Source organism: Neolamprologus brichardi, chromosome 10, assembly GCF_056152115.1.
Source record: "Neolamprologus brichardi isolate AB-2024 chromosome 10, ASM5615211v1, whole genome shotgun sequence".
Classification (NCBI taxonomy): Eukaryota; Metazoa; Chordata; class Actinopteri; order Cichliformes; family Cichlidae; genus Neolamprologus; species Neolamprologus brichardi.
This window is the reverse complement of record NC_142113.1, coordinates 523,800-546,533: the sequence shown is the minus strand read 5'-3', so window position 1 is coordinate 546,533 and position 22,734 is coordinate 523,800. Positions and strand designations below refer to the sequence as shown.

Sequence of the window (22,734 nt, the reverse complement as noted above, 5' to 3'; positions counted from 1 at the left end):
GACGGGTGCAGGACCAGAGTGGGCTCTGACATCTGCACTGTATCCTTATATAGGTCAGTACGTGTAGGCCATCTTCACCAGAAGGTGGCGCTGCTTTATTCAACTCTATTACATTTGAATTAGCTATTAGCGCCCTGGCAGATCTTTTCTTGGACCCATATCACTGTGTTGTAATGGGACAAATGCAACATCTCACATTCTCTCCGTGTCTTGGCTAACACACACACATGTTCACCAACCACAGTCAACATCAGGAGGAATGAACATATTTAGTCAAGTTGATGCTATAAACTAGGCTACCACAGATTTAGCTTTGCTAGTGGGATTAAAAAGAAGCTGGTTAACCAGGGGTCCTCACAGGCTGACCGGATCACTCTCACTCAACAGTTATTTCCAATAAACCAGCTTCTGTATATCATACACATATTAGATTGAATATTTTCCTACTTATCTTATGAGGAACACTTTGTTTGGTTTACTTTGCTAAACATTTTAAAACGCCCCATACCATGTTATGGAAATTAGACATAAAGGAATCTGCACAAACAGGTTGTCAATGTGAGGTTTTAATTTGTCTTTGCAAAGGGGTCAACAACAACAGTGCATCAGCAGACTGCAATCATTCACAGAAACAAGTTACAGTGCATCCAGACAGGATTCACGGCGCTTCCTCATGTTTTCATGTTACAGGTTAATTCAAAAATTTAATTCATTTCTCACTTTTTCTCAAGTGAAAAAAAGACTTTGATGTTCTTGCAAATTTATTAAAAATAGCGAACAAAACCATTACGTGACATTCAGATCTGAGCTAAGGTGCTTCCTGTTTCCACTGTTCATCTGTCAGATGTGTCTACAACTTGACTGGAGTCCACCTGTGGTAAATTCAGTTTACTGGACATGATCTGGAAAGTACACACCTGTCTCTGTAAGGTCCAAACCATGGACAGGTGTCAGAGCACCAACCAAGCCATGAAATCCAAAGAATTGTCTGTAGACCTCAGTGACAGGATTGTATTGAGGCACAGGTCTGCAGACGGGTACGAAGAGATTCTGCAGCATTGAAGGTCCCAATGAGTACAGTGGACTCCATTATCCATAGATGGGAGACATTTGGAGCCACCAGGACTCTACCTAGAGCTGGAGGTGTCCAAGAACCTGATGGTCACTCTGACAGAGCTCCAGTGTTGCTCTGTGGACAGAGAACCTTCCAGAAGTCCAACCATTTCTGCAGCACTCCACCAATCAGGCCTGTATGGTAGGGTCATCAGACTGAGCCCACTCCTCAGTAGAAGGTGACGGCTCACCTGGAGTTTCCCAGAAAGCACCTAAAGGATTCTCAGACCACCCGAAAAACAATTCTCTGGTCTGATGAGACAAGGGTTGAACTCTTTGGCCTGAATGCCAAGCATCATGGCACCACTCATTGTCTGCCAATAAAATCGTTACAGTGAAGCACGGTGGTGGAAGCATCATGCTGTGGGGATGTTCTTCAGCAGTCAGGGTCGAGGGAAAGATGAATGCAGTTATGTGTCCAGAGCTCTATGGATCGCAGACTGGGACAAAAGTCCATCTTCTAACAGGACAACATTCCTAACCACACAGCCAAGACAACAAATGAATGTGTTGATGCATGCTCAATCATCCAGGCAAGCAGAGAGTTGATTCTGTTCATCTGGATGTTTTCAGTGGGATAAACATTTCATCACTTCTTCAGGCTCAGCTGACGGCAGGTTTCCCCAACCTTATAAACAGTACAATGCTGTGATTGCAACCACTGCCCAACTCTCTGTGAATGGTACTCATGGCCTTTGATCAGTGGTTGTCGATCATGGTCACGACAATTTGCATATTAAGGATCCAGAATCTCAGCTGCTGATGATAATTTTCCACAAACTATCCAAGAGATCACAATCACAGACATGCAGAATTATAAAGTCTCTGAACCCAACTCTGGAACCTTTCGAGAATCTCTTAAAAAGATTCAAATTAAATTGGCCCTACTACTACACTCAGTCTGCCTCTATTCTCCCAACTGGAGCTTACTCCAAAATGAAGCAGGTCTTCCAAACATGGGACAACCTCCCAATGTCATTAATAGGCAGAATCCACGCTGTGAACAACATCGTTTCTAAATTCATTTTCTTGTTCCAGAGACTGTCCCTGTTTCTACCAAAATATCTTTTAAGTATAAGTTTTTAAGCAAAGCATTACTTCCTTCCTACGGCATGGTAACATCTCAACAATAAGTAGACCAGTACTTCAGCAGTGTGTCAGTCTGGTGGAACCAGTACCCCAATCCAAGAAGTCTGGATTGGCTCTCTGTTTAAAAGTCCTAACCTCTGATGCTATGGGTCTTTGTGGCAGCACAGAGCTTAGATGGAGCCTGATAGGTGAGGGGATTAGCCCAGTACTGACTGCCTCTGTTATCCAGGTGTCTTCCCTGCCTCCTCTGATAAGAAAAAACGGAGACCTGGGCAGCCTTGCAAGCCTGGTCCTACCAGTCACACCTGTCCTGGCAACTCCCCTCTAGATTGGTGCACTTGATGACTGATTTGGTCACATAGTCGCCTGGAAATAACTCCCAAGGGTCTGTTACTATAAAAGGGCTGGAGCAACCTGTAAGAGCCATTTATACTCATGTAAATTTAACCTAATATCCAAGTGTTTCGTTGAACTGAGTCCACTAAGAAATTAGTCACCGGGAACATCCCTAATTATATATACCAGTCAAAAGTTTGGGCACAGCCTCTTATTGAATGCTTTTCTTTAATTTTACTGCATCTACTTTTATATATACATGCTAAAGACATCTAATATATGAAGCAAGATTTGCTTCATATATTGAAGAAGTGAAGAAGCTGAGAAGCTGAAGAAGTGCTTTGAACGCCTGGTCAGAGACTTCATCATTTCTTCACTACCAGACACACTGGACTCACTACAGTTCACTTACCGTCCAAATCGTTCCACAGACGATGCCATCTCTCATCTCCTCCACACATCACTTACTCACTTGGACACTAGAAGGGGGAATTATGTTAAAATGCTCTTCATAGACTACAGCTCTGCATTTAATACCATAATAAGTAAGACAAAGGAGTTGATAGTGGACTTCAGCACTAAGCAGGAGAGGAACTACCGGACCCCCGTCATCAACGAGTGCCCAGTGGAGGGAGTGGACAGCTTCAAATACCTCGGAGTTCACATCACGCAGGACCTGTCATGGTCCTGTCACATCAACACCGTGGTGAAAAAGGCCCGTCAGCGTCTCTACCACCTCAGACGCTTGAAAGACTTCCGACTGCCCTACAAGGTGCTCAGGAACTTTTACTCCTGCACCATAGAGAGCATCCTGACGGGAAACATCTCAACCTGGTTCGGGAACAGCACCATGCAGGACAGACGAGCTCTACAGAGGGTTGTGCGATCAGCTGAGCGCACCATCCGCTCAGAGCTCCCTGACCTGCACTCAATCTACAGCAGGCGGTGCTGGACCAAGGCCAGGAAGATCGTGAAGGACCTCAGCCACCCCAACAACGGACTGTTCTCTCTGTTGAGGTCAGGAAAGCGATTCTGCTCCCTGAAGACCAACACAGAGAGACTGAGGAGGAGCTTCTTCCCGCAGGCGATACGGCCTCTCAATCACACCACCACACAGTACTGACCCACACATATGATCTTACACACACACTGGACACTCTGGACTTTGTTTTCACTTCATCACTTTAAGCATATTTGCACTGCACAAGACACTTACACATGTATTATCTCATTTTTAACTTAATTTTTATATTTTATTTTATTCCTTCCTGGTTAAATTTACCTTTTTTAATTTCATATTTATTTCCTATCTTATTCATAGCAGCATAGCAGTCTAAGCATTTCACTGCATATCATACTGTGTATGACTGTGTATGTGACAAATAACATTTGAATTTGAATTTATAGAATAATGTAGCAAATAAAAAATTGATAAATAACTCAGCTGACAGGCCTGTTTGACAACTGCTAGAATTCATATTATGGCAAGAACCAATCAGCTAAGAGAAACAACAGCCCATCATTACTTTAAGAGCTGAAGGTCAGTCAGTCGGAAAACTGCTAAAACTTTGAATGTGTCCCCAAGTGGAGTCGCAAAAACATCAAGACTACGATGAAACTGTCTCACATGAGGACGCCTCAGGAAAGGAAGACCAAGAGTCTCCTCTGCTGCTGAGGATACATTCACCCGAGTCACCAGCCTCAGGAAGTTAGCAGCAGCTCAGATAGATGCCACACAGAGCTCCAGCAGCAGACACATCTCTGCATGTTCAGAGGAGACTGTGTGAATCAGGCCTTTGTGGTCAAACAGCTGCTAAGAAATGGTAAATGGCCTGTATTTATATAGCGCTTTACACATTCAGTCATCCACCCATTCACACACTGGGGAAAGAAAAAAAAGGAAAAGCATCATTGAAGGCAAACTGGCCCAGCATGGCTACCACAGCATCCTGCAGCCACAGGACAGGACAGGACAATGAGCCCAAACACAGCTCCAGGCTGTTTGACCAAGAAGGAGAGTGATGTCTGTGCCAGATGCTCTAGCCTCTGACCTAAACCCAGTGGAGATGGTTTGGGATGAGATGGAGCACAGAGTGAAGGCAAAAAGGCCAACAGGTGCTCAGCATCTCTGAACTCCTTCAATTCCACGTGTGTTCATTCATGGTTTTGCCTTCAGTGAGACTCTACGATGTAAACAGTCATGAAACTAAAGAAAAACATTAAATGAGGTGTGTCCAAAGTTTTGGTAGTGGACCAGCTGGAGAGGATGTGGAGGGTGAAGGTGACGGTGGTCCCCGTGATAATCGGAGCACTCGGTGCGGGGACTCCCAAACTAGGCGAGTGGCTCCAGCAGATCCCGGGAACAACATCGGAGATCTCTGTCCAGAAAAGCGCAGTCCTGGGAACAGCTAAGATACTGCAGGACCCTCAAGCTCCCAGGCCTCTGGTAGAGGACCCGAGCTTGGAGGATAGACGCCCACAGTGGCGAGAGCGGCGTTTTTCACATATATATATGAATGAAACAATCTTATTCCCTTAGCATTATCTTTTATTTCACACCTCACAAACTGAGGACCACACATTACAATTTTACATTTATTTTAATGTCCATCATTGTTCTTTGTACATTTAAAGTATTAAGATTTTGAGTTTCAATCAACACAGCTGAAGGTAGATTTTACTGTTAGAAACTCTGTAATTTAGTTACTCGTTTAAAGGAGTTACAGCAGTGACAAAAATACATTATAACTATTAGCATCTTTACGGGTTTAGCATTTTACTCCGGGGACAGGGTCTTGTGTTAAAATGTAATCACATATTTTTACAATAAACCTCATAACATGAAAAACATGAACAGGCAGCACACTGTGCATCTCCACAGCAGCATTGTGGCTAGCTCATGCCCCAGTGCTCAAAGGACGGCGCTGTACTTTGGTGAATCTGAGCATTTATACAGCGTACAGACCGACCACAGCGCCGACTGAAAGTAAACTGACATCTTCTGTATGCGTCCATCCCACCCACGCGGTTAGTTTCTGCTCAAGAACTCGTACATACTGTGACAACCCTCGCTCTGCTCAGAGCACAAGACGAACGTGGCCTTTACTGTCCAGCTCAACTAAGGACAGGTGTTGCAGGACCTTCAGCTTAGCATCGCTCACATTCATCTTCAGCTGCTTCATCTTCTGCACGCTGAGCGATCCCCTGCAATGGAAATGGATTCACATTTATAAACTTCTAAGCTTTTTCAGAATGAACCAGGTTACTTTTCCATAGCCTCTCACAAAAACAGCTGTTTTTCTCCAACCTGTTACTTTTGCCCAGATGTTGCTGCAGCTGCTGGTAGAACGTATTGAGGTCAGTTAGCTTGATGTTGGAGCGTACGCTCGGGGGGAGCGACTCCAGCATGGCTGCAGTCAGTTCCTCACACTCACTGCCTGTGGACACAACGACAGACATGGATCATTATTGTTTTATCCATCACAGGTTGGGAAATAACTTGGTCACGGAGGGACAGGGGAGTTGAATATACATGTGATTTGAAACTAACATCTAAAAGCATTTTATTATTCATTAATCTAACATTTGGTGAAGAGAGGAAAACCCTGTAACCACACAGAGAGGTCCGGCTCGTTTCATCTGCTGCACGATGCTGTCAAAATGCAAACATCCTGTTTCAGGGTGATGCTGAAGAAATGTTCAAATCATTCAAACCCTCAAACTACCATGAACTACCAACGCTGAATAGGTGTGCTCATAAATTTTAATAAGTGTTACTTTAGGCTCTGAAGGCAACGAACATTTGACGAAATACCAGTGGCTCACCACAAGTGTACCAAGATGATTCAAATGACCTTATGAGAGCACTGAGACTCTACAATAATCAAAATCTACCATTTAAAATTGAAGCATTTTAGAAAATCTACATATTCGATTTCAGAGAAACGTTGAAGCTGTGGGAATAACATCTGCTTTTGTTCAGTCCATCCAACAGCTGCAAAGACTTTTCAGCCTGAACCAATCAGCAGACGGCAGAACGTAACTTGAATGTAACTTGAACGTAACTTGAATGTAACTTGAATGTAACAAACTTACTTTGTGGCTGCTCGTGGTGAGAAGCTGCTACAGCTGAACACACCTGGAAGAAAACGTGGAGCAGGCAGCAGTGAAACAGGAGCTTCTGACCGAAGGTAAAGCACTGATTCATATTCATCTACAGTTATTTTTGTACAGAGTAGCAGAGTTACCAGGGTCAATATTATCGTTTTTATTGATCCACAGCATAAACACTGTGATGGGAGGTGATCAACTGGAGGTCTAATTTACACACGGCAACAAAAACTTCAGCCAGTGGGAACTGTGGGATGAACTGGAGACCAGAGTCCATGTCAGAAAACCATCACATGAGATGAAGCTGAGACTGGGATCGCTCAGCAGACGTGTGTGAGGCTGTTAATCAGCACAAAGGTTCAGTTCAGTGCAAACGACGTCCTCGTTCTGTTTAACAGCACAAAAACATTTTCAATCTTCAGCCGTGTTTCACTAAAGTATCTGCAGCGTCTGCTGTGTGTAAAAGTATTAAAGTTACGTAACACTTTGTCTACGTCCACACTAGCCCCAGATAAATTTGAAAACGGCGTTTTCGTCTGAAAGTGCGTCCACGCTATCGTTTTCACAGAGGTGTGCGTCCACGTTGAAACGGCTGAAAACGCTGACGTTCCAGTCCTGCGCATGCGTGAAGCGCAAGAAGATTCAGCCCGCCTCATTTCTGTCTGCCGTTCATTTACTTTCAGGCAACATGTGGAGGAAAAGCAGCGAGTTTGTTAAATGGACTGACGATGAGGTGGAGTTGTTGCTGCGAGTAACACAAAAGTACAAAGTTGCAAAAGCGAGTGAGAGTTAAAGAATGTGAAGAAAAGCTCTCTGGAGCGCGTACAGACTGATTCATCTTTAACAGGGCTGTCAGACAAAACAGCTGCTGTGTAACGCCCTCCGCTATCTCAGTTTAATTGGTCACATGACTGCATCACATGACTAACATGTGTTATCGTTTTCAAAAAGGCTCCGGGTTCGCTGTCCACACTGCGACACGAAAACAGCATTTTCAAATGTATCCGCTTTGGAGAGCGTTTTCAAAACGCTGCGTTTTCCTTGAGCAAAAACGGCGTCTCAGTGGACGGGACGCCAACACGGAGAGAAAACGATGCGTTTTCAAATGGGAACGCGTTAGTGTGAACATGGCCTTTGATTCTTTACGATTCCACATTTTCAGGCTCAGAGCATCTTTGTGTCGCTATGTTTGAAAAGAGCAAACAAAGGAAGCGCAGCATCGACTGATGTGCTCCGGTGAAGTGACAGTCGTGTTTGTGGCAAAGATTAACAAAAAAGGAAAAAAGAAGAAGCTGCCGGGGGGGGGGGGGAGCAGTGCTGTGCTACAACACCACATACTGTGAATATTACAGGTGGACTGGCGATCACTGGGGGATCACTGGGGGATCACTGGGGGCCACTATCAGGTTTTAAATGTGAAATGAGGAGACTGAACTCAGCACCGAGACCAGCAGGAAGTAAACCTAAGGATGATGATGATGATGATGATGATGAATGCACACAGTCCAGGTTGGAAGCAGAGACGTGCTGTGGCTCACTGTGAGAGGAGAAGGGCTGGGATTACCTCCTTACTGACATGTAAACTCATGTAATTTATTTAAAATGACACATCGTGGGACACACTCAGTGGCAGGTGCTGCTGGCACCACTGTGGGTGCTGCTGGGACCACTGTGGGTGCTGCTGGCACCACTGTGGGTGATGGTGCAGCTACCACTGCTGTACTTAGTTTGGCTCCACATCTCTCTACACTAAACTCTCTGCACGGCGCGCAGTGAGGAGATGTGATGTGTCAGTAATGAAAATGAACAAAGGGCTTGTTGCTCAGCGGCCCTTCGATCGACCCACTGGCCCCCCGGCCGGCCCAGCCCTGGCTCCTCCTGTTAAGCTCCCACTGAAGCAAACCAAGCATATGCGTCTAAAGGTGTCGTCCTGCTTACCTCAGCTGTGGTGCGACTGACAGCACTTAGCAGTGCTACAGACTCTCGCTCCGACTCTGTCAGTGTCCCAACCTGCAGAGACACCAACAAGGAAACAGCAGATCCTGAATGGAAGCTTCAAAGAGAATTCAGGATTAATGTCGATCTGCACGATACCCACAAACTGCAGCAGGATGGAGGTGTGTGCACAAACCCGTGAACAGTACACACAGTTAATGTGATTAAATGTCATTAGGCTTTCCACACATGTTATGGATGTAACAGCAGTAGCTGCGCTGTGTTTGGAGGCTGCTGCAGCTAACTGTGATTAAACCAATGACACGTCAAAGCGCTCTCTGCAGTCTCTGTTCAACATTGATGCTTTCTTGGGCCAAGCGCAGGTACTCTGGGACAGGAGGACCAGTTTAAACTTTGAATCAGCACTTCAAGTGCTCTCACGCCTTCCTCACTTCATCGCCAAGTTCACCACAACGCATCTGTGCACATTTTCCCTTTGATTAGATGGTTAATCAAATCTGACCTCCCACAGCAGCAGTATCAGTGAGCTGTGTTAAACAGTCATAGTGTCGATCGACCCACCTCCATATCAGTGGTCTGTTCAAAGTGTTGCAGCAGCTCCATGACGCCGCTGAGGTTGTTTCTGATCGAGTCTACAGACTCCTCCTGTGCACTCGTCAGCTCCTTCACCTGCGAGCACAGGGCCGAGTGTTTGGACTTTATAGACTTCAGGTTCTCCAGCACCACTGCCAGGTTGTTCTGCAAGCACATGGTCAATCATCAGCCCACAGACTGCATGCTCAGGTGTGCCTGATTTTCTCTTATTGCCTTTCTGCAAACATTAAATGTTCTACCTCATCACTCGTATCACTGAGTAAGTGTTTTTCCCACTGGCTGCATCCAGCTGAACTGAATGATCTGGGATTTCCGTCCCTCTTCTATGTCTTATTACACGTACTGGTTGGTACGGTTATAACTATTAGCATCTTTATGGGTATAGGCCGGTTCATCTTACTTTCACTTTAGTTGGAGTTTGTTCTTCTGTGTATCCTGATAACATGTTTTTTTAACAAAAGACAAATAATACACAACTTCCAAGCACAAAGGCCTCGGTGTTAGCAGCCAGTAATTCACTAAGAGCTCTTTGATTTTCTCTAGATCTGCCTGCAGATGATGGGAGAAATGTCATCTGTTAGTCACCTCAGCTGGACATCCATTTTCTGCACTGCTGTTGATGAAGTCCAGCTTCAGCCGCTTCTCAATGTAATCCAGGTCCGCCTCTGCCTTCAGAAACTGCAAAGACAAAGACATTGTGGCACTCAACTTCCTGCACCATGTTCAGATTCTTTGCTGTTTGACTCCACATGGTGGAATCACACTTACAGCTCAGTGCTTTATGCTCATTATGTTACACTACAGGAAGTGCAGCGCCCATGTTCCTGTTCCAGGACAGAGTGCACGAGGCAGCAGGACTTTGGCATATCCAGGTAACTTCAGGATTAAACCGGGGTCTTCTGTACCACTGGGTGGAAATCACCAAGAAACGTTCCAGATCAGAGATCAACAGGTATGAACTGACCACCTACTGACCAATGCAATCTCAGGACACAGAGACTGCAAAGGTCTGCACATGTGCGGAGGAGGGACAGTGGATAAAGATGGTCTATGGTCCAGCAGTCCCCAGACAACATCAGCCATCAGATCTCCTCACTGTAGGGGTCAGAGGTTCAAGTTTCTGATTTGATGAGTGGTTCAGAGAGCAACGTCACTGCTGCTCCCTGACAGCTGTACAGCTGCAGCCACATCGGAGCGACTTAAGAAGGAAGTCGTCTGATTCGTTGTTTAGAGCACAAATGTGTAGATTACTCCAGCTTGAGCAGGAGTAAGGATCGATGCGTGCTTACACACACACGCATTATTATTTTAAATATTGTTCTTGTATTACAAGTTAATATTTGTATTTAGACTTATTTTCAATGGCTGCATTTACATTTGGATTACAGATAATTATCTGATATCGACTTTATTCCAGCTGTGAGGTAAATAAAGTGCATCTTTTCTTTAATGCATTTATTGAAGGTTGTAAACACAGAGGTGGTCCTTGCAGTTTTCAGATGCTTTGACAATACTATTGCACTACTAGTTGTCTGATACAGTAGTGCAATGAAGTCAGAGCATCTGCCAACAGCTCGAGGTTCACACACGGTAAACTTTGCACTAGTCCCAGGATTGCACAACCTGCAGATGGTCAGCAGCACAGACAGAGTTCCGCTACAGGCTGCACATCCTCCCATTTCCCTTCTGCAATAAGAGTTACGGGGAAGTAAGCACGCTTGGCTTTGGCACCGTGAGACTCGATGCACTGAGCCATGTGCAGGAGACAGCTGGTGTTTGAGACGGTCTCGAAAAACAAACAATCTGTGAATAAAAGTCCTAAAACAACAGAGCGACGCTGCACTCGGTCCCGCTGCGGACTGCGTGCTCCGAGTTGCTCTGTGACGTTCGAGTGGCGGCGATGTTGAAACTAGCCGAGCTCCTTCGCGGTCCTGCGGTATTTGATGGGCCTGACTTTCGATTGTTTCTTAGCAGAGAGCCGTGAGTCGCCTGCTGTGAGCGGCACACCGTGTACAAAACTACGATCAATAGCGGTTCAACAGCGAAAAGATACAGTCGGGAAAAGGAGTTTGACGCTGTGCTTACCATCGCCTCAAGCTTTTCAACTGTTGTCTCCATGTTGAACAGTTTTCAGCCTGAACGTGGGCGCTGTGATTGGCCAGCTGTCAGGAAGGAAGAAAGCTGATTGGACGTGTGTCCGAGCCGAGAGCTGTGCGCCATATTACTCCCAGTCTGTTTCTGTGTTTGGCGCCCCCCTCTGGCTTGGAGTGAGATGAGTCCTGCTGAAACGTTTTAGGATATTCCTGATAGTGATGGGATTTCCGGCTCTTTTTAGAGAACCGGCTCTTTCGGCTCGACTCAATAAAAAGATTCGACAGTTTCGGCTCCTAACCGACTCTTTAGGTTGTTTTGTTGCTTTAGTTAATTTATTATTAACAACAATATAAAATTATGCACAAAAGGAATTACTAATGTAAAAAAAGTGGTTTTATTTATATATGTTTATATATAAATATATATGGTAGCCCCTAGAGACAAAGCACGTACAAACTCCAAAAAGCCTGTATAAACTCCAAAACACATTTCTAGCGTTAACTGAACTTCCAAAGCAGAGCTACCTAGATCACTTAAATTACACATTGAAAGCATATGTGTATTGTTTGTATATTTATACACAAGCAGTCATATATATTCAAACAATTCAAAAAAAAATGTTCATTTACCTGTTACTACCACACACCAAATCCAGTCGTTGGTACTTGCTGGCTTGTGTAGCCACTAGGTAACAAAAGCTCAACACTGCGCCTAGCATCCTGGAGAACTTCTGTTGTCTTTTGTACGTGTTTTGGAGTTTTTACGTGCGTCTGAGTTTTTACGTGCGTCTGAGTTTTTACGTGTCTTGGAGTTTGCACGTGCTTCAGAGTTTGGACGTGTTTTGAAGTTTGTATGTGCTTTGTCTCTAGGGGTCACCATAAATATACTTTTATTTATTCACTCCACATAAAATGTAATAAATAAATCATATAATACAAAAAACAACTATTCACATTTCAACTTTTATCTATTTAAATTTTCATCTTTTTCTTTTTAAACCAATTTAAAGTGAAACAACACAAAACACTGCAAACCACCACACAATTAAATATAAATTATAATATGAAAACTAAAAGAAGATGCATATTCTCTGTCATATGGACCTGCATGAATAAACTTTCTCAATCCTTTATCATCTGCAACTGAAAATAGTTGTGGATGATTACTATACCTTTCTAATGTGACGTTGTTGTCCCTGGCTCTCTTTCTCTCTCTCTCCCTCCCGCTCTGTTCCTGTGCTACTGAGTGTAACTACCGCCCCTCCCCCCTCTGCCCAGCACAAGGACAAGGTTCTCGTGCGGAGTGAAGCAGAAAAAAGTGCGGGAGAGAGGGTGGGAGAAAGAAAAAAAAAAAAACACCCACGGCTCGCGATAAGGAGCCGGCTCGCCTTGTTCACTTCAAAGATCTGGCTCTAAGAGCCATTTCGTTCGCGACCGACCCATCACTACTGTCTACACTTGGCTTCAGTGTACTGTACTACATGTTCATTATAAAACATTTCTCCCTGGGATTACATACTTGAACTGTGATTAATATTTATTGTAAAAAAATTACAAAAAAACGCACCTAATTAATCATATTTCAGTAACAGACATGATGTATAGACCACGCTATGTCAGAGGTCTCAAAACTGTTATATTGATGTTATCTGCACATGTAATGAACACCTACCTGTCTGTAGTCTCATTCATGAACATTATTAGCTGTCTTCTAACGTTGGATTCACACATCCACACAACAGGTTAGATATTAAAATGATTTTTTTATTTTCATGGACTTTCAAAAGTTTTGTATTTTTGGAAGCGACTTGAAACAAGTCTTCAGGATATTCACAACATCCTGGGACACTAAGCATCTACTTCTAGTGGGAAACACATTTTCCCTCATTAATATAGAGAAAGAACACAGCAACAATGGGAGAGAGTTGGTAAACATGAACGACATTCACAGGTGGTGTACAAACAGCTGTGAGTGAAGGACGTAAAGAGGAAATGCTCAGTGATTGGTAGGAAGTCCACGGCAGTCTGAGACTACAGTAGTGTAACTAAGGGGAGGTTCAGGGTCACCTGTTCTAGACCCTACTATAGGATTGATCAAAATCAACAACCAATGATCTATGGCCATGAGTCCCATTCACGGAGTTGGGGAATGGCGGCAATCACAGCATGTAAGATGGTGACAGATGGACCGTTAGGCCCCTCCTCCATTCAGAGATGGTCTCTGCTGATGACGCCCAGTTTGTGCTCCAGTGGATGATGAGAGTCAAACCTTAGATACTGATCCATATGTGTAGGTTTACTGTACACGTCAGCTTTTAGATGTCCCCCATTCCTGATGGAAATCTCACAGTCTAAGAAGGCTAACCTGCCACTGTTCATATCCTCCCTGGTGAATTTGATGTGTCGGTCCACCGAGTTAATGTGATCCGTGAAATGTGGAACGCCCTGAGATTTGATTTTCACCCAGGTGTCATCCACATACCTGAACCAATGGATTGGTGGTGTTCCAGGGTAGGATAGCAAAGCCCTCTTTTCCACTTCTTCCATGTACAAATTGGCCACGATGGGTGAAACTGGGGAGGCCATGGCACACCCATGTTTCTGCCTGTAGAACTGACCCTGTATGTGAAGTAGGTGGAATGAAGACACAGTTCAGACACACTTGGTCGATGTGAGCGGTCCTGTTGCTGAGGTTGGGGTCATCCTGTCATCTCTTACGGACCACCTCCAACGCTTCAGTGAAGCCTGATCTTGAACGTTGAGCAGATGTCTCCTGAGTCTGATCTGGGAGCTGCTTCCACAGGAGGTCTGACTGTAACAGGCCTGTTAGAAAACTCCAGCTACCACCAATCCTGTGGCAGAGGTTTACTGCAACAACACGCTCTTAGAAATATGATGCACTCACATCATCACACACAACTGTATATTTTGTCAGTGCAAGAGTGGAGCTCCCAACTCTTTCATGGTTGTTACACACTCAGGGAATTCTTTCTGGATAATGACGATTATGTTTGTTATAAATTACATTATTTAATGTAACAACAATTCATATTTTAAACATTTTTGAGCAATATTGTTACTGCCATTATGCTATTATTACAAAACACTATCATCACATGTTCTCATTGTTCACCTGGTGAGGCTCAAAGCGCTCCCAGCTGGAGTCCAACCGGAACGCTGCCTGATAGAGGGAATGATTTAAAAATGTTGATACTGTTTAGTCAGGAAAGAACTATCGATCACACACAAAGCAACGTAGTTACTACACAAACAAAATTTATGTGGCCATATGGGAGACATTTGAATCTGAAGGTGCTTCAGACACAAAGGAAAATACACTTCTTCACCTTCAGCAGGGATATTTACACAAACTGTTGATCTTGAATTTGGAAAATACAGGATTTGTTTGTTTTGTACCGATGAACTAATATTAGAAACAGTTATTCTACAATGCTTTATGTTACAAAGCAGGTCTCATAATAAGAAATGTCAAATATGAACAAAACAAGAAGCAGATTCTAGTTTTAAGGGCAAACTATATGAAAAAAGTTGTTCCTGTACAGATAATTGTAAGAGCAGCCGTGGCTTTGCGTTGGTGTGAGATAAAGGAACAGTTTGAGACTAATACTTCTGTTTGTCACTATGCAGAACAGTTAGTGCGGATCTTTCACTATACTGTCACTCGATGAGTTTATGATCAGCTGTGTGAGTCTGCAGCACAGGAAGTTCCAGCTTCTCACACTCGGTCATCTTCAGGGTTAAGTACTGGGCCACCTCGTTGGGATCGGTGAACAGTGGAGCCGGAACGTTCTGAGAACACAACGAATCAAACTGAAGAACTAATCTGCAGTCAAAAATATAACCACATATTAAAGTAAAATAGATCTGAATATTCATATTTATATAAAAAACAACAAATAATAATGTATTTCAGAATCACCCATGAAAAACAAAAATCCTACATGCTGTATGAACAGCGTCATGAACGTGTGATGGTGCCGAGCAGCACAGTCAGCATGTGAGCAGTCCTGGTGCTGCTTCAGACAGCACGAGCACACTGAGCTCACCACAGCTCCCCACAGCTCCCCACAGCTCACCACAGCTCACCACAGCTCCCAGCTCCCTCTGCAAACACACTGCTAACATGCTGGGGTTCTTCTGCACAGGCAGCTGTCTGACGCTGGTTTCATTATTATTGTTGTTACACAGTTTTACTACATTTCCACCCTTAACCCTCTACAACATGAATTTAACTGTTTTCTTCTGATTTTTTTTTAGAATTAAATATTTCGTCCTACATTTTGATAGCTTGCAGCGTCCTCTACTGACACATCAGCCAACAAGTATCCACAGGTAAGCCAGCTCTGACGTGCTCTGTCAGGATAATAACTGTGAGGTGGTGAGGATGTGGCTGAACAGACTTTGAACATGAGAAGGATTTTAAATTCAAGTCTGAATTCATCAGGGAGCCAATGAAGAGAAGCTAATAATCTCTTTGCAGCGCCAGTGGGCGGGGCTTCGAGTCAACTGAAGGCTTTTCAGGTCAGGACATCCTGATAGTAATGAACCAGTTTTTAGCAGCACAAATGAATCAGGCTAGCTCTACGTATTTGTTGAATGTACGCGTGATGCCACATGAGCCAAGTATCAGGTTGGACATCAACTTTTAACATTTTTAGGACCAAGTATAATGTTCCTCTTTTGGAGATGATGAGTTAACTCTTTGATTACGTCTCTTTCAAAAAGTCTATAATGAAGATAAGATATCAGTCTATAATTAGCCAAGGCAGCTGGATCAGGTAAGGGTTGGAAGTCCGTGGTACGTCCCTGTTAATAAACACAGATTCATCCTGTTAAAACCCGAAGCATTAATTCATGGGGGAACGGACGGACACCATCTGTCCAGGTTTTCCCACAAAGTTTGCCAATAAATCCCACGTTGGTTTTCTGGACACCGCTCAGACAGGAGAACCAGTCCAGGTGGAGAGGGGACCACAGAAAGAGTCGGACATCTTTTTAGCAAATCGACACAATATTGGTAAATGGACTGATCTTATACAGCACTCTTCTTCTCTCCCACAGCACTCAAGGTGATCTACACAACATGCTTTATTCACCCATTCATATTGTTCCATGCTGTTTCCATCCAAGCAGCAGGACAGACTTCACCAACTTCACGAGGACATGACGCACTCTAGGGGGCGCTGTGTTTGCTGCCCAGAACACCTCAGGGACATCATAGTTCGGTTGCACCTCGGACTGTCCAGGAGCTCGGTCCAGACCGGAGGAGCATGGTCCCATGTTGTCAGGCAGGCATGTGGCGGCATGAACACTACTGAGGCCCATCCTGGCAACAAGCACTAGCGCGGTGCACATTTTTGTTCACTTTGATTTTCAGCTTGTCTTTGAATTCAGCTCTGTGATTATTTTCATTTCAGTCAAATGTTGTGGTTCCTTCCTTTTCTAACACAATAACCAGCCCAGTCAGTAGATTATAATTTTTAAAGCTCAATGAGGATAAAACTGAAATCCGCATCAAATCCAACCTTTTGAAGGCGAACCATTTCATTCACCATCGATAACTCCACAGTTTTCCTTCTTCTCAGGTTAAGAGCCTCGGTGTCCTAGACAGTTCACTGTCCTATAAATCTCACATCAATAATCTCACCTGCCCATTTCCATCTATGCAGTAGGGGTGGGGGAAAAATGGATACTGTGTAGTATGGTGATATTTTGTTTGCTAATAATGTATGGATACAGGGACAGCAGAAATCGATATTTTGTTACAAAAAGGTTTTTGTGCTCTGACTTCAGAGCATGTTGATCCTTTTTCTGAGCAAGAATCCTGACATTCCTTCACTGTCCAAATGTGTTTCACTTGTTTTTGGCAGCAATAAACATGACAGTTTACTTATTTTAATTTAAGACATGTTTTATTTTAATTAAGTTTAAAACTTTTTTATTTAATGTAAAATTATATTTTGTTTTAATTTACTTTCAAATTCTTCAGTTGCTGAAGGGGCTGCATAGTTTTCATAAACTGCATAGTTCAGAATAGCTATAATTGTACCAGATGGTTGATTCAGTTAAGTTGGACTAGACTGTAATACAAACCGTTCAGTTTGTCAACAATCAAACTGAAATGAGAGAAAGACTGAGTGTGAGACTTTGATATTAGAGAAAATGAATATTGATAAAGTTTACCTTTATGTACCTGTATGTAAAAATTGCAATAATATCGTATCGTGGGATGTATGGTGATTCCCACCTCTACTATGCAGCATTAACAGATCACGTCCTTCTCTCCCCACCCAGTCTACATCCACAGTCTCGTTACCTCCCACCTTGACTATTGTAATTCTCTCTTACATGGTCTCCCTCCAAAATCCCCCCATCAGCTTCAACTGGTTCAAAACTCTGCTGCCTGCATTATTACCAGATTATTACCAGAACCCCTCCTACCAGCACATCACTCCTGTTCTTCAGGAACTTCACTGGCTCCCTGTGCAATTCTGAATAATATACAAACTTCTTCAGCCCACCTTCAAGGCCCTTCACAACCTCGCTCCTTTTTACTTTCTGACCTGTTAAGCACTTCCTGTTCTGCCCGTTCACTTCGATCCTCTTCTGTCCAGCTTGCTGTGCCTTCCTTCAGCCTCACCACCACGGGAAGCAGAGCTGTCAGCTGCTCCCAGGCTGAGGAGCTCTCTCCCCCAGATATAAGAAACACTTTTTCTCTCCCCCCAATTTAAATTTCAACTCAAAACCCATCAGTTCAAATCTGCATGTTCACCGTGAACCTAAAGTTTGTTCATTTTATCTTTTTTGTTTTTATCGTTCTTCATCTTGTTATTGATCTATTATGTGTTTTACTCTTTGTTAAGTGTCCGTGGGTGTCTTGAAACGATTTTGCATAAAATGAGAATCACGATTCTCTCATGATTTTCTTTCCCAGTATAAATATTTATTGCACTTATTAACTTCACATCAACTTCGTAACAGTTGAGACTGAACATAAAAACAATAAATAAACATAAAAACAACAAATGTCTCACGTTTTGTCGTTGCCGCAAAATGTTGTACTGCTTGAAATTGCGTCTCCACCGTTGCTCGACACTGCGTGTATAGAGCAGGTAGCAACAATAGAAAAATAGTTGCGGGACGGCACTGTGCAGCGTTTGTCTAGCGTGTTGATCGTTCTCCTAAATCCCTCGTTTTGCACAGTGTTGATGGAGCCATATCTTTGGTCAGGTGATAAGTAATAGCCTCCGTAATTTCTTTGTGCCTGCGGGAGTTCGACGGGTATAGGGAAGCGCTGTATAAGGTTCCCGTTATTGATGTTTGGGTGGTTGACCGGGACGGATTTTCTCCTGTCACTTTCTCGTCATCCCTGACGTGCTCTCCGTTGTTTTTTCCTGCTAATTTTAGCAGCCAGCTTCTGTATCACGTGGTATAAGCTCCGCCCTCGTCATTTGTTGAGCAGGAAGAGTGAGCGCTTGTTGTCATGCAGATTACGTCCCGGATCAAAATGCGGTACAATCGTCGTCTTTTTTTTTAAATCGTTGTCATTTGGAAATGAGATCGCACATAAGTATGAATTGAGATCGCGATTTTCTAACGATTAATCGTGCAGCCCTACTCCAACCCCACTGAGATGTGATGTGTGTCTATAAAAGCTACAGATTTCTTTATAAGCTGGATCTTCAGATATAAAGTTCTCCTCTGAACAAACATTTCTGTAAACATCACAAGAACAGTTATTAACAAATCCAAAAGGAGTCTGTGCTACAATCAAGTGCCGGATGACGTTCAGACTCACACAAAGCTTTTCGTGAACATGAAAATATTCGGGCTTCGGATCGAAGAAGCCGGTCAGTGGAAATAAACAACAGCTGTGTGTCACTGCTCACCTTCAGCTCTGAGATTTTGCTTTCCCTCGTCGTGAACTCTCGCAGCATGTAATCCTTCCCAGCCTGAAACCAAACGTTACATCACGTGAGTCACCTGCCCGTGATGAAGTCTGGCAGCACGCTCTCAGGTGAAACAACTTACCTCGTGATATAGTCGAGTATCGTTTATTCTAATCAGCACGCCGTCCACTCGCAGGAAGAAACGCATCAACAGGAAGAAGCTGGTCGGCATCACTCGCTGCATCAACAAGAAACATCATCATCATCGTCATCATCATCGTTAAATCTGCTGCTCATTTGGATGTGGCAGTCCCACAGGACAGGGAGACGGCACTCACGATTTTGACGCTAAGCATAGAGACTCCGTGGTCGTGCAGCTCGTCTTCAAACAGCAGCACCTCATCAAAGAACATGATGTGTTCCCGAGCCTTAAGCTTCTCCATGTCAATGCGCTCGGCCGTCTCAGACACCTTCACACAGAAACCTCACGTCACTTTCTTACAAAGCTGTGACTGCAAAGAGTGAACAGTGTCGAACCTGCCTACCTGTATCTGCATGCTTTCTCCCGTCAGAGTCCCTCTGTAGTCTGTGGTGTACGTCCAGTCATAAGGTCGGATCACATCTTTAGAGTGTTCAGACTCAGCTCTGGAAGGGGATATGATCCAGATGTTTAGCTCAGTACAGCCAGTGTAACCCTGAGCCTATAAAACACCTTCAGCTTTAGCTGAATGAACGCACCACACTATTCTTTGTTCTCTAGGGTAAGACTGAAACACCAACACCTGTCAAATACATCGGACAGTAGCTGACAGTCACAAAATTGGTGCAACACAGCGGCGCCGCAGGAAATCTGCCGCAGAACGCCGTAGACAGACACAGCAGCACGCCGAGTCCCAAGTACTGGTCTAAAAGTGTGTTTTTAGATTATCTGACAGAAGCTAACAGTGAGCGTCTCACCTGCTCTCCTGCCATTCCTGAGCACACGCCACCTTGACGCTATGCTCCATGTTGCTGACTCTCTTCAGGGCATCAACAGCATTGAATTCAATCCCGTAGCCGTCCGTGTGTTGGATGCGCAGTATGTTGTCTCCAAACAACATCTCTGGAAGAGAAGGCATGCTCATGTCTTCTGCTAGCCTGGAAAGTCAAACAGTGAAGACTGATTTCAATCAGGTTTTCTCATCTATTCTAGTCGGAGGATTCAAAACATCAGAAACAAATCGAGCAGCGCCTCAATATTCGTTTGTTTTCTTTGACGTGTCGCGGCTGCTTCTTTCAGTGTCTACATCAGAGGTCCCCAACCCCCGGGCCTCAGACCGGTACCGGTCCGTGAGTCGTTTGGTACCGGGCCGCGAGAGTTGAGGCTCAGGTGTGAAATGTATAGTTTTCAGGGTTTTTATCGGTTTTCAGCGTTATTTTGTTATCGTTTTTATCCTTTACTCGGTTTTCCTGGGTCTTTTCACGTGTGTTATGAATAAATATTTTTTTCAGTACCGGTACTAGTTTTATTTTGTTGTATTTATCCGCGACCCCTTAAAGGCCGGTCCATGAAAATATTGTTGGGCATAAACCGGTCTGTGGCGCTAAAAAGGTTGAAGACCGCTGATCTACATTATTCATTTATGGTTATTTCTATTTGTCCACCATGTGATCACAGCGAGAAGATGATACTCGGAGCGTTGCTGTCTGATGAAGAGGACGTGTGTTACAGCTTTTGTGATGCAATAAACAGGCAAAAACAGCTGATCATGTAAACACAGACTCTACTGTTTGGTACTGACAGTCCGCCTGATTACACAGGCTGGACCCAACACAGCTTAGATGATATTAAAATGTGACAAACATCTCACCGTTCAATGTCTTTGGACTTCATGATGTGGTTTTTGGAAGCAGTCACTTTCCATGGTCCAAAGTTGAAGTCCTGCTTACTGCTCTTGAAACCATGTGACATCATCATGGACAGCGAGGCCAGCATCAACTGCAAGACAAACATCAGCAGGTTTGTCCAAACAGAACAGGTGGACAGTATCTGCTGTTCAGAGCTTATGGTGTGTTTGTTTAAGTACGATGACTTTGTAGTTCTCGTGTGTTGTGTTTGTTAGAAACCAAATCAAGCACACAGTGAGCTCCTTCCACCAGTGCAAAATCCCTTTCCAGACAGTTTCACTAACAGGGCGATTTACTGGCTGCAGCTGGTCCCAAAAAACCACTCACAGGAGTAGTCGTGGAAATTTCGACTGTGGGAAACCCGCTGATGATTTGCAGAAGTGGCCCACAGATGCTGACCATCCAAATGATCCCAGGTCAGGGTTTTCAAAGCTGCTCAAACGTGCAGCGTTGTGCCAGTGAAGAGCTGTGACTACAGTGTGGTCAGCTCCGTGCCGGCTGCTGCACAACAACCTGAGAAAATCACTGCGCAGCGCATTTTGCTAAAGAGGATAAAAATCCCAAATAACAGAGACATCCGAGGTTAAAAAAAAAAAAAAAAAAAAAAAAAAAGGAAATTCCTGTCAGCCGAGCAACATTCAGTTATTCCTACAAGCTGTCGGTTTGTATGAATAAGTAAATGTTGGTCAGGCCGTCAGCAGCTTTATTATGAGTGAACATACCGAAACTGTGACTCGTTTTATTACAAACTTGCACGATCTGCACACTTAAAGTAGCTCCGGCTCGGTTCACGCACAGCGTGTTTGCCGTGTTACAGAAACAAATATTAGCACAAAGCTCGCCGGACGTTTGTTTCCCTGCGCGGACTCAATGTTCGCTCAGGCAGCTCCAAAGGCTTCGTCCCAGTTTACGCTGTGAACGTAAAGCTCTGCGCTCAAACACACAGGCTGTACACAAACACGCAAACACATTCATTTACCTTGATGTTGTTGTCGAGCGTTACCTGTCATTGGAGGCTCCCGGGTACGCCGGTGAAATCTGTCCGGTGATGTTTGTGACGCTCGCACTTTGGTTCCACTTTCAAACCTTTCTTTAAAAAAAATAGACAACAATCATTCTTCAGTGTTTGTGGGTGAACACGAACTCAGTGGTGACCTCAGTGTTTCATTAACATTTTGAAATGAATTCGGAGATTTAATCGTCTGTTTTTAGAACTGCGGCTGTCGATCTTACTGTTGGCCGGTTTCAGCCCATCCCTCCTTCCTCTCGTCTCCTGGCCTCAGCCGCCTCCTTTGTCCTCGGTCAAAAACAGCCATGCCTTATTCAGCACTGAAATCTTAACGATGATTTGGGAAACACTTTATCCTGATGCAGTCCTCTGCATTTATGCAGGTGTGGAGCCAGCACTAAGAGTACACTGACCTGTGGCTGGAGTGTATTTATAAAATCAAACTCTAGTTTTGCTTCAGAGTAAAGCTAAAGGTCCGAACTCGGGTTGGATCTACTCGGCTTCTTCTATCATATGAATGTGGTTGAGCTGCTGCTTGGATGCTTGGAGGAGCAGCGCGGGCTGTGACATGCTCCAAGTCAAACAGCTGTTAGCCCCACTGCTGTCAAGTCGCCTCCTTTCATGTGCTGCAGATTCA

At 44.1% G+C, this 22,734-nt stretch overlaps 2 protein-coding genes across 6 annotated transcripts; both read right to left on the bottom strand.

Annotated features, from left to right (window-relative positions):
• Nucleotides 1-5,119: 5,119 nt before the first annotated feature.
• Nucleotides 5,120-11,405, bottom strand: ska2 (spindle and kinetochore associated complex subunit 2). Of its 2 annotated transcripts, none has more exons than XM_087846988.1 (7): nt 11,284-11,405; nt 9,784-9,876; nt 9,166-9,342; nt 8,587-8,658; nt 6,634-6,676; nt 5,797-5,975; nt 5,120-5,742 (listed from the first exon to the last, which is right to left on the bottom strand). In XM_087846988.1, exons 1-7 carry the CDS (start codon nt 11,314-11,316, stop codon nt 5,686-5,688), a joined length of 654 nt encoding a protein of 217 aa, XP_087703114.1. In that variant the 5' UTR covers nt 11,317-11,405; the 3' UTR covers nt 5,120-5,685. The 2 variants fall into 2 exon arrangements, with proteins under 2 accessions (XP_087703114.1, XP_087703113.1); XM_087846987.1 differs by having other exon boundaries at nt 5,846-5,975.
• A 3,142-nt stretch (nt 11,406-14,547) lies between these two features.
• On the bottom strand, nt 14,548-22,338 carry tiprl (TIP41, TOR signaling pathway regulator-like (S. cerevisiae)). Of its 4 annotated transcripts, XM_087846984.1 has the most exons (9): nt 22,322-22,338; nt 22,092-22,178; nt 21,052-21,179; nt 20,159-20,338; nt 19,747-19,846; nt 19,540-19,671; nt 19,344-19,439; nt 19,202-19,264; nt 14,548-15,101 (listed from the first exon to the last, which is right to left on the bottom strand). In XM_087846984.1, the coding sequence occupies exons 3-9, from the start codon at nt 21,174-21,176 to the stop codon at nt 14,970-14,972; spliced, it is 828 nt and encodes a 275-aa protein (XP_087703110.1). In that variant the 5' UTR covers nt 21,177-21,179; nt 22,092-22,178; nt 22,322-22,338; the 3' UTR covers nt 14,548-14,969. The 4 variants fall into 4 exon arrangements, with proteins under 4 accessions (XP_087703110.1, XP_087703111.1, XP_087703109.1 ...); XM_087846985.1 differs by lacking the exon at nt 22,322-22,338 and having other exon boundaries at nt 22,092-22,196; XM_087846983.1 differs by lacking the exon at nt 22,322-22,338 and having other exon boundaries at nt 22,068-22,146.
• Between the last annotated feature and the right edge of the window lie 396 nt (nt 22,339-22,734).

What these genes read in the sequence shown, in the direction of transcription:
- ska2 (XM_087846987.1), bottom strand. Translation starts at nt 11,316, where the DNA reads ATGGAGACAACAGTTGAAAAGCTTGAGGCGATG. An exon ending in TCAGTCGCACCACAGCTGAG is followed by an intron (nt 6,677 to 8,586) that starts GTAAGCAGGACG and finishes GTTTTCTTCCAG; the next exon opens with GTGTGTTCAGCTGTAGCAGC. An exon ending in CATCTGGGCAAAAGTAACAG is followed by an intron (nt 5,743 to 5,845) that starts GTTGGAGAAAAA and finishes TTTCCATTGCAG; the next exon opens with GGGATCGCTCAGCGTGCAGA.
- tiprl (XM_087846986.1), bottom strand. Translation starts at nt 21,490, where the DNA reads ATGGTCAGCATCTGTGGGCCACTTCTGCAAATCATCAGCGGGTTTCCC. An exon ending in AAGTCCAAAGACATTGAACG is followed by an intron (nt 20,339 to 21,051) that starts GTGAGATGTTTG and finishes TTGACTTTCCAG; the next exon opens with GCTAGCAGAAGACATGAGCA. An exon ending in CTATGCTTAGCGTCAAAATC is followed by an intron (nt 19,440 to 19,539) that starts GTGAGTGCCGTC and finishes TTGTTGATGCAG; the next exon opens with CGAGTGATGCCGACCAGCTT.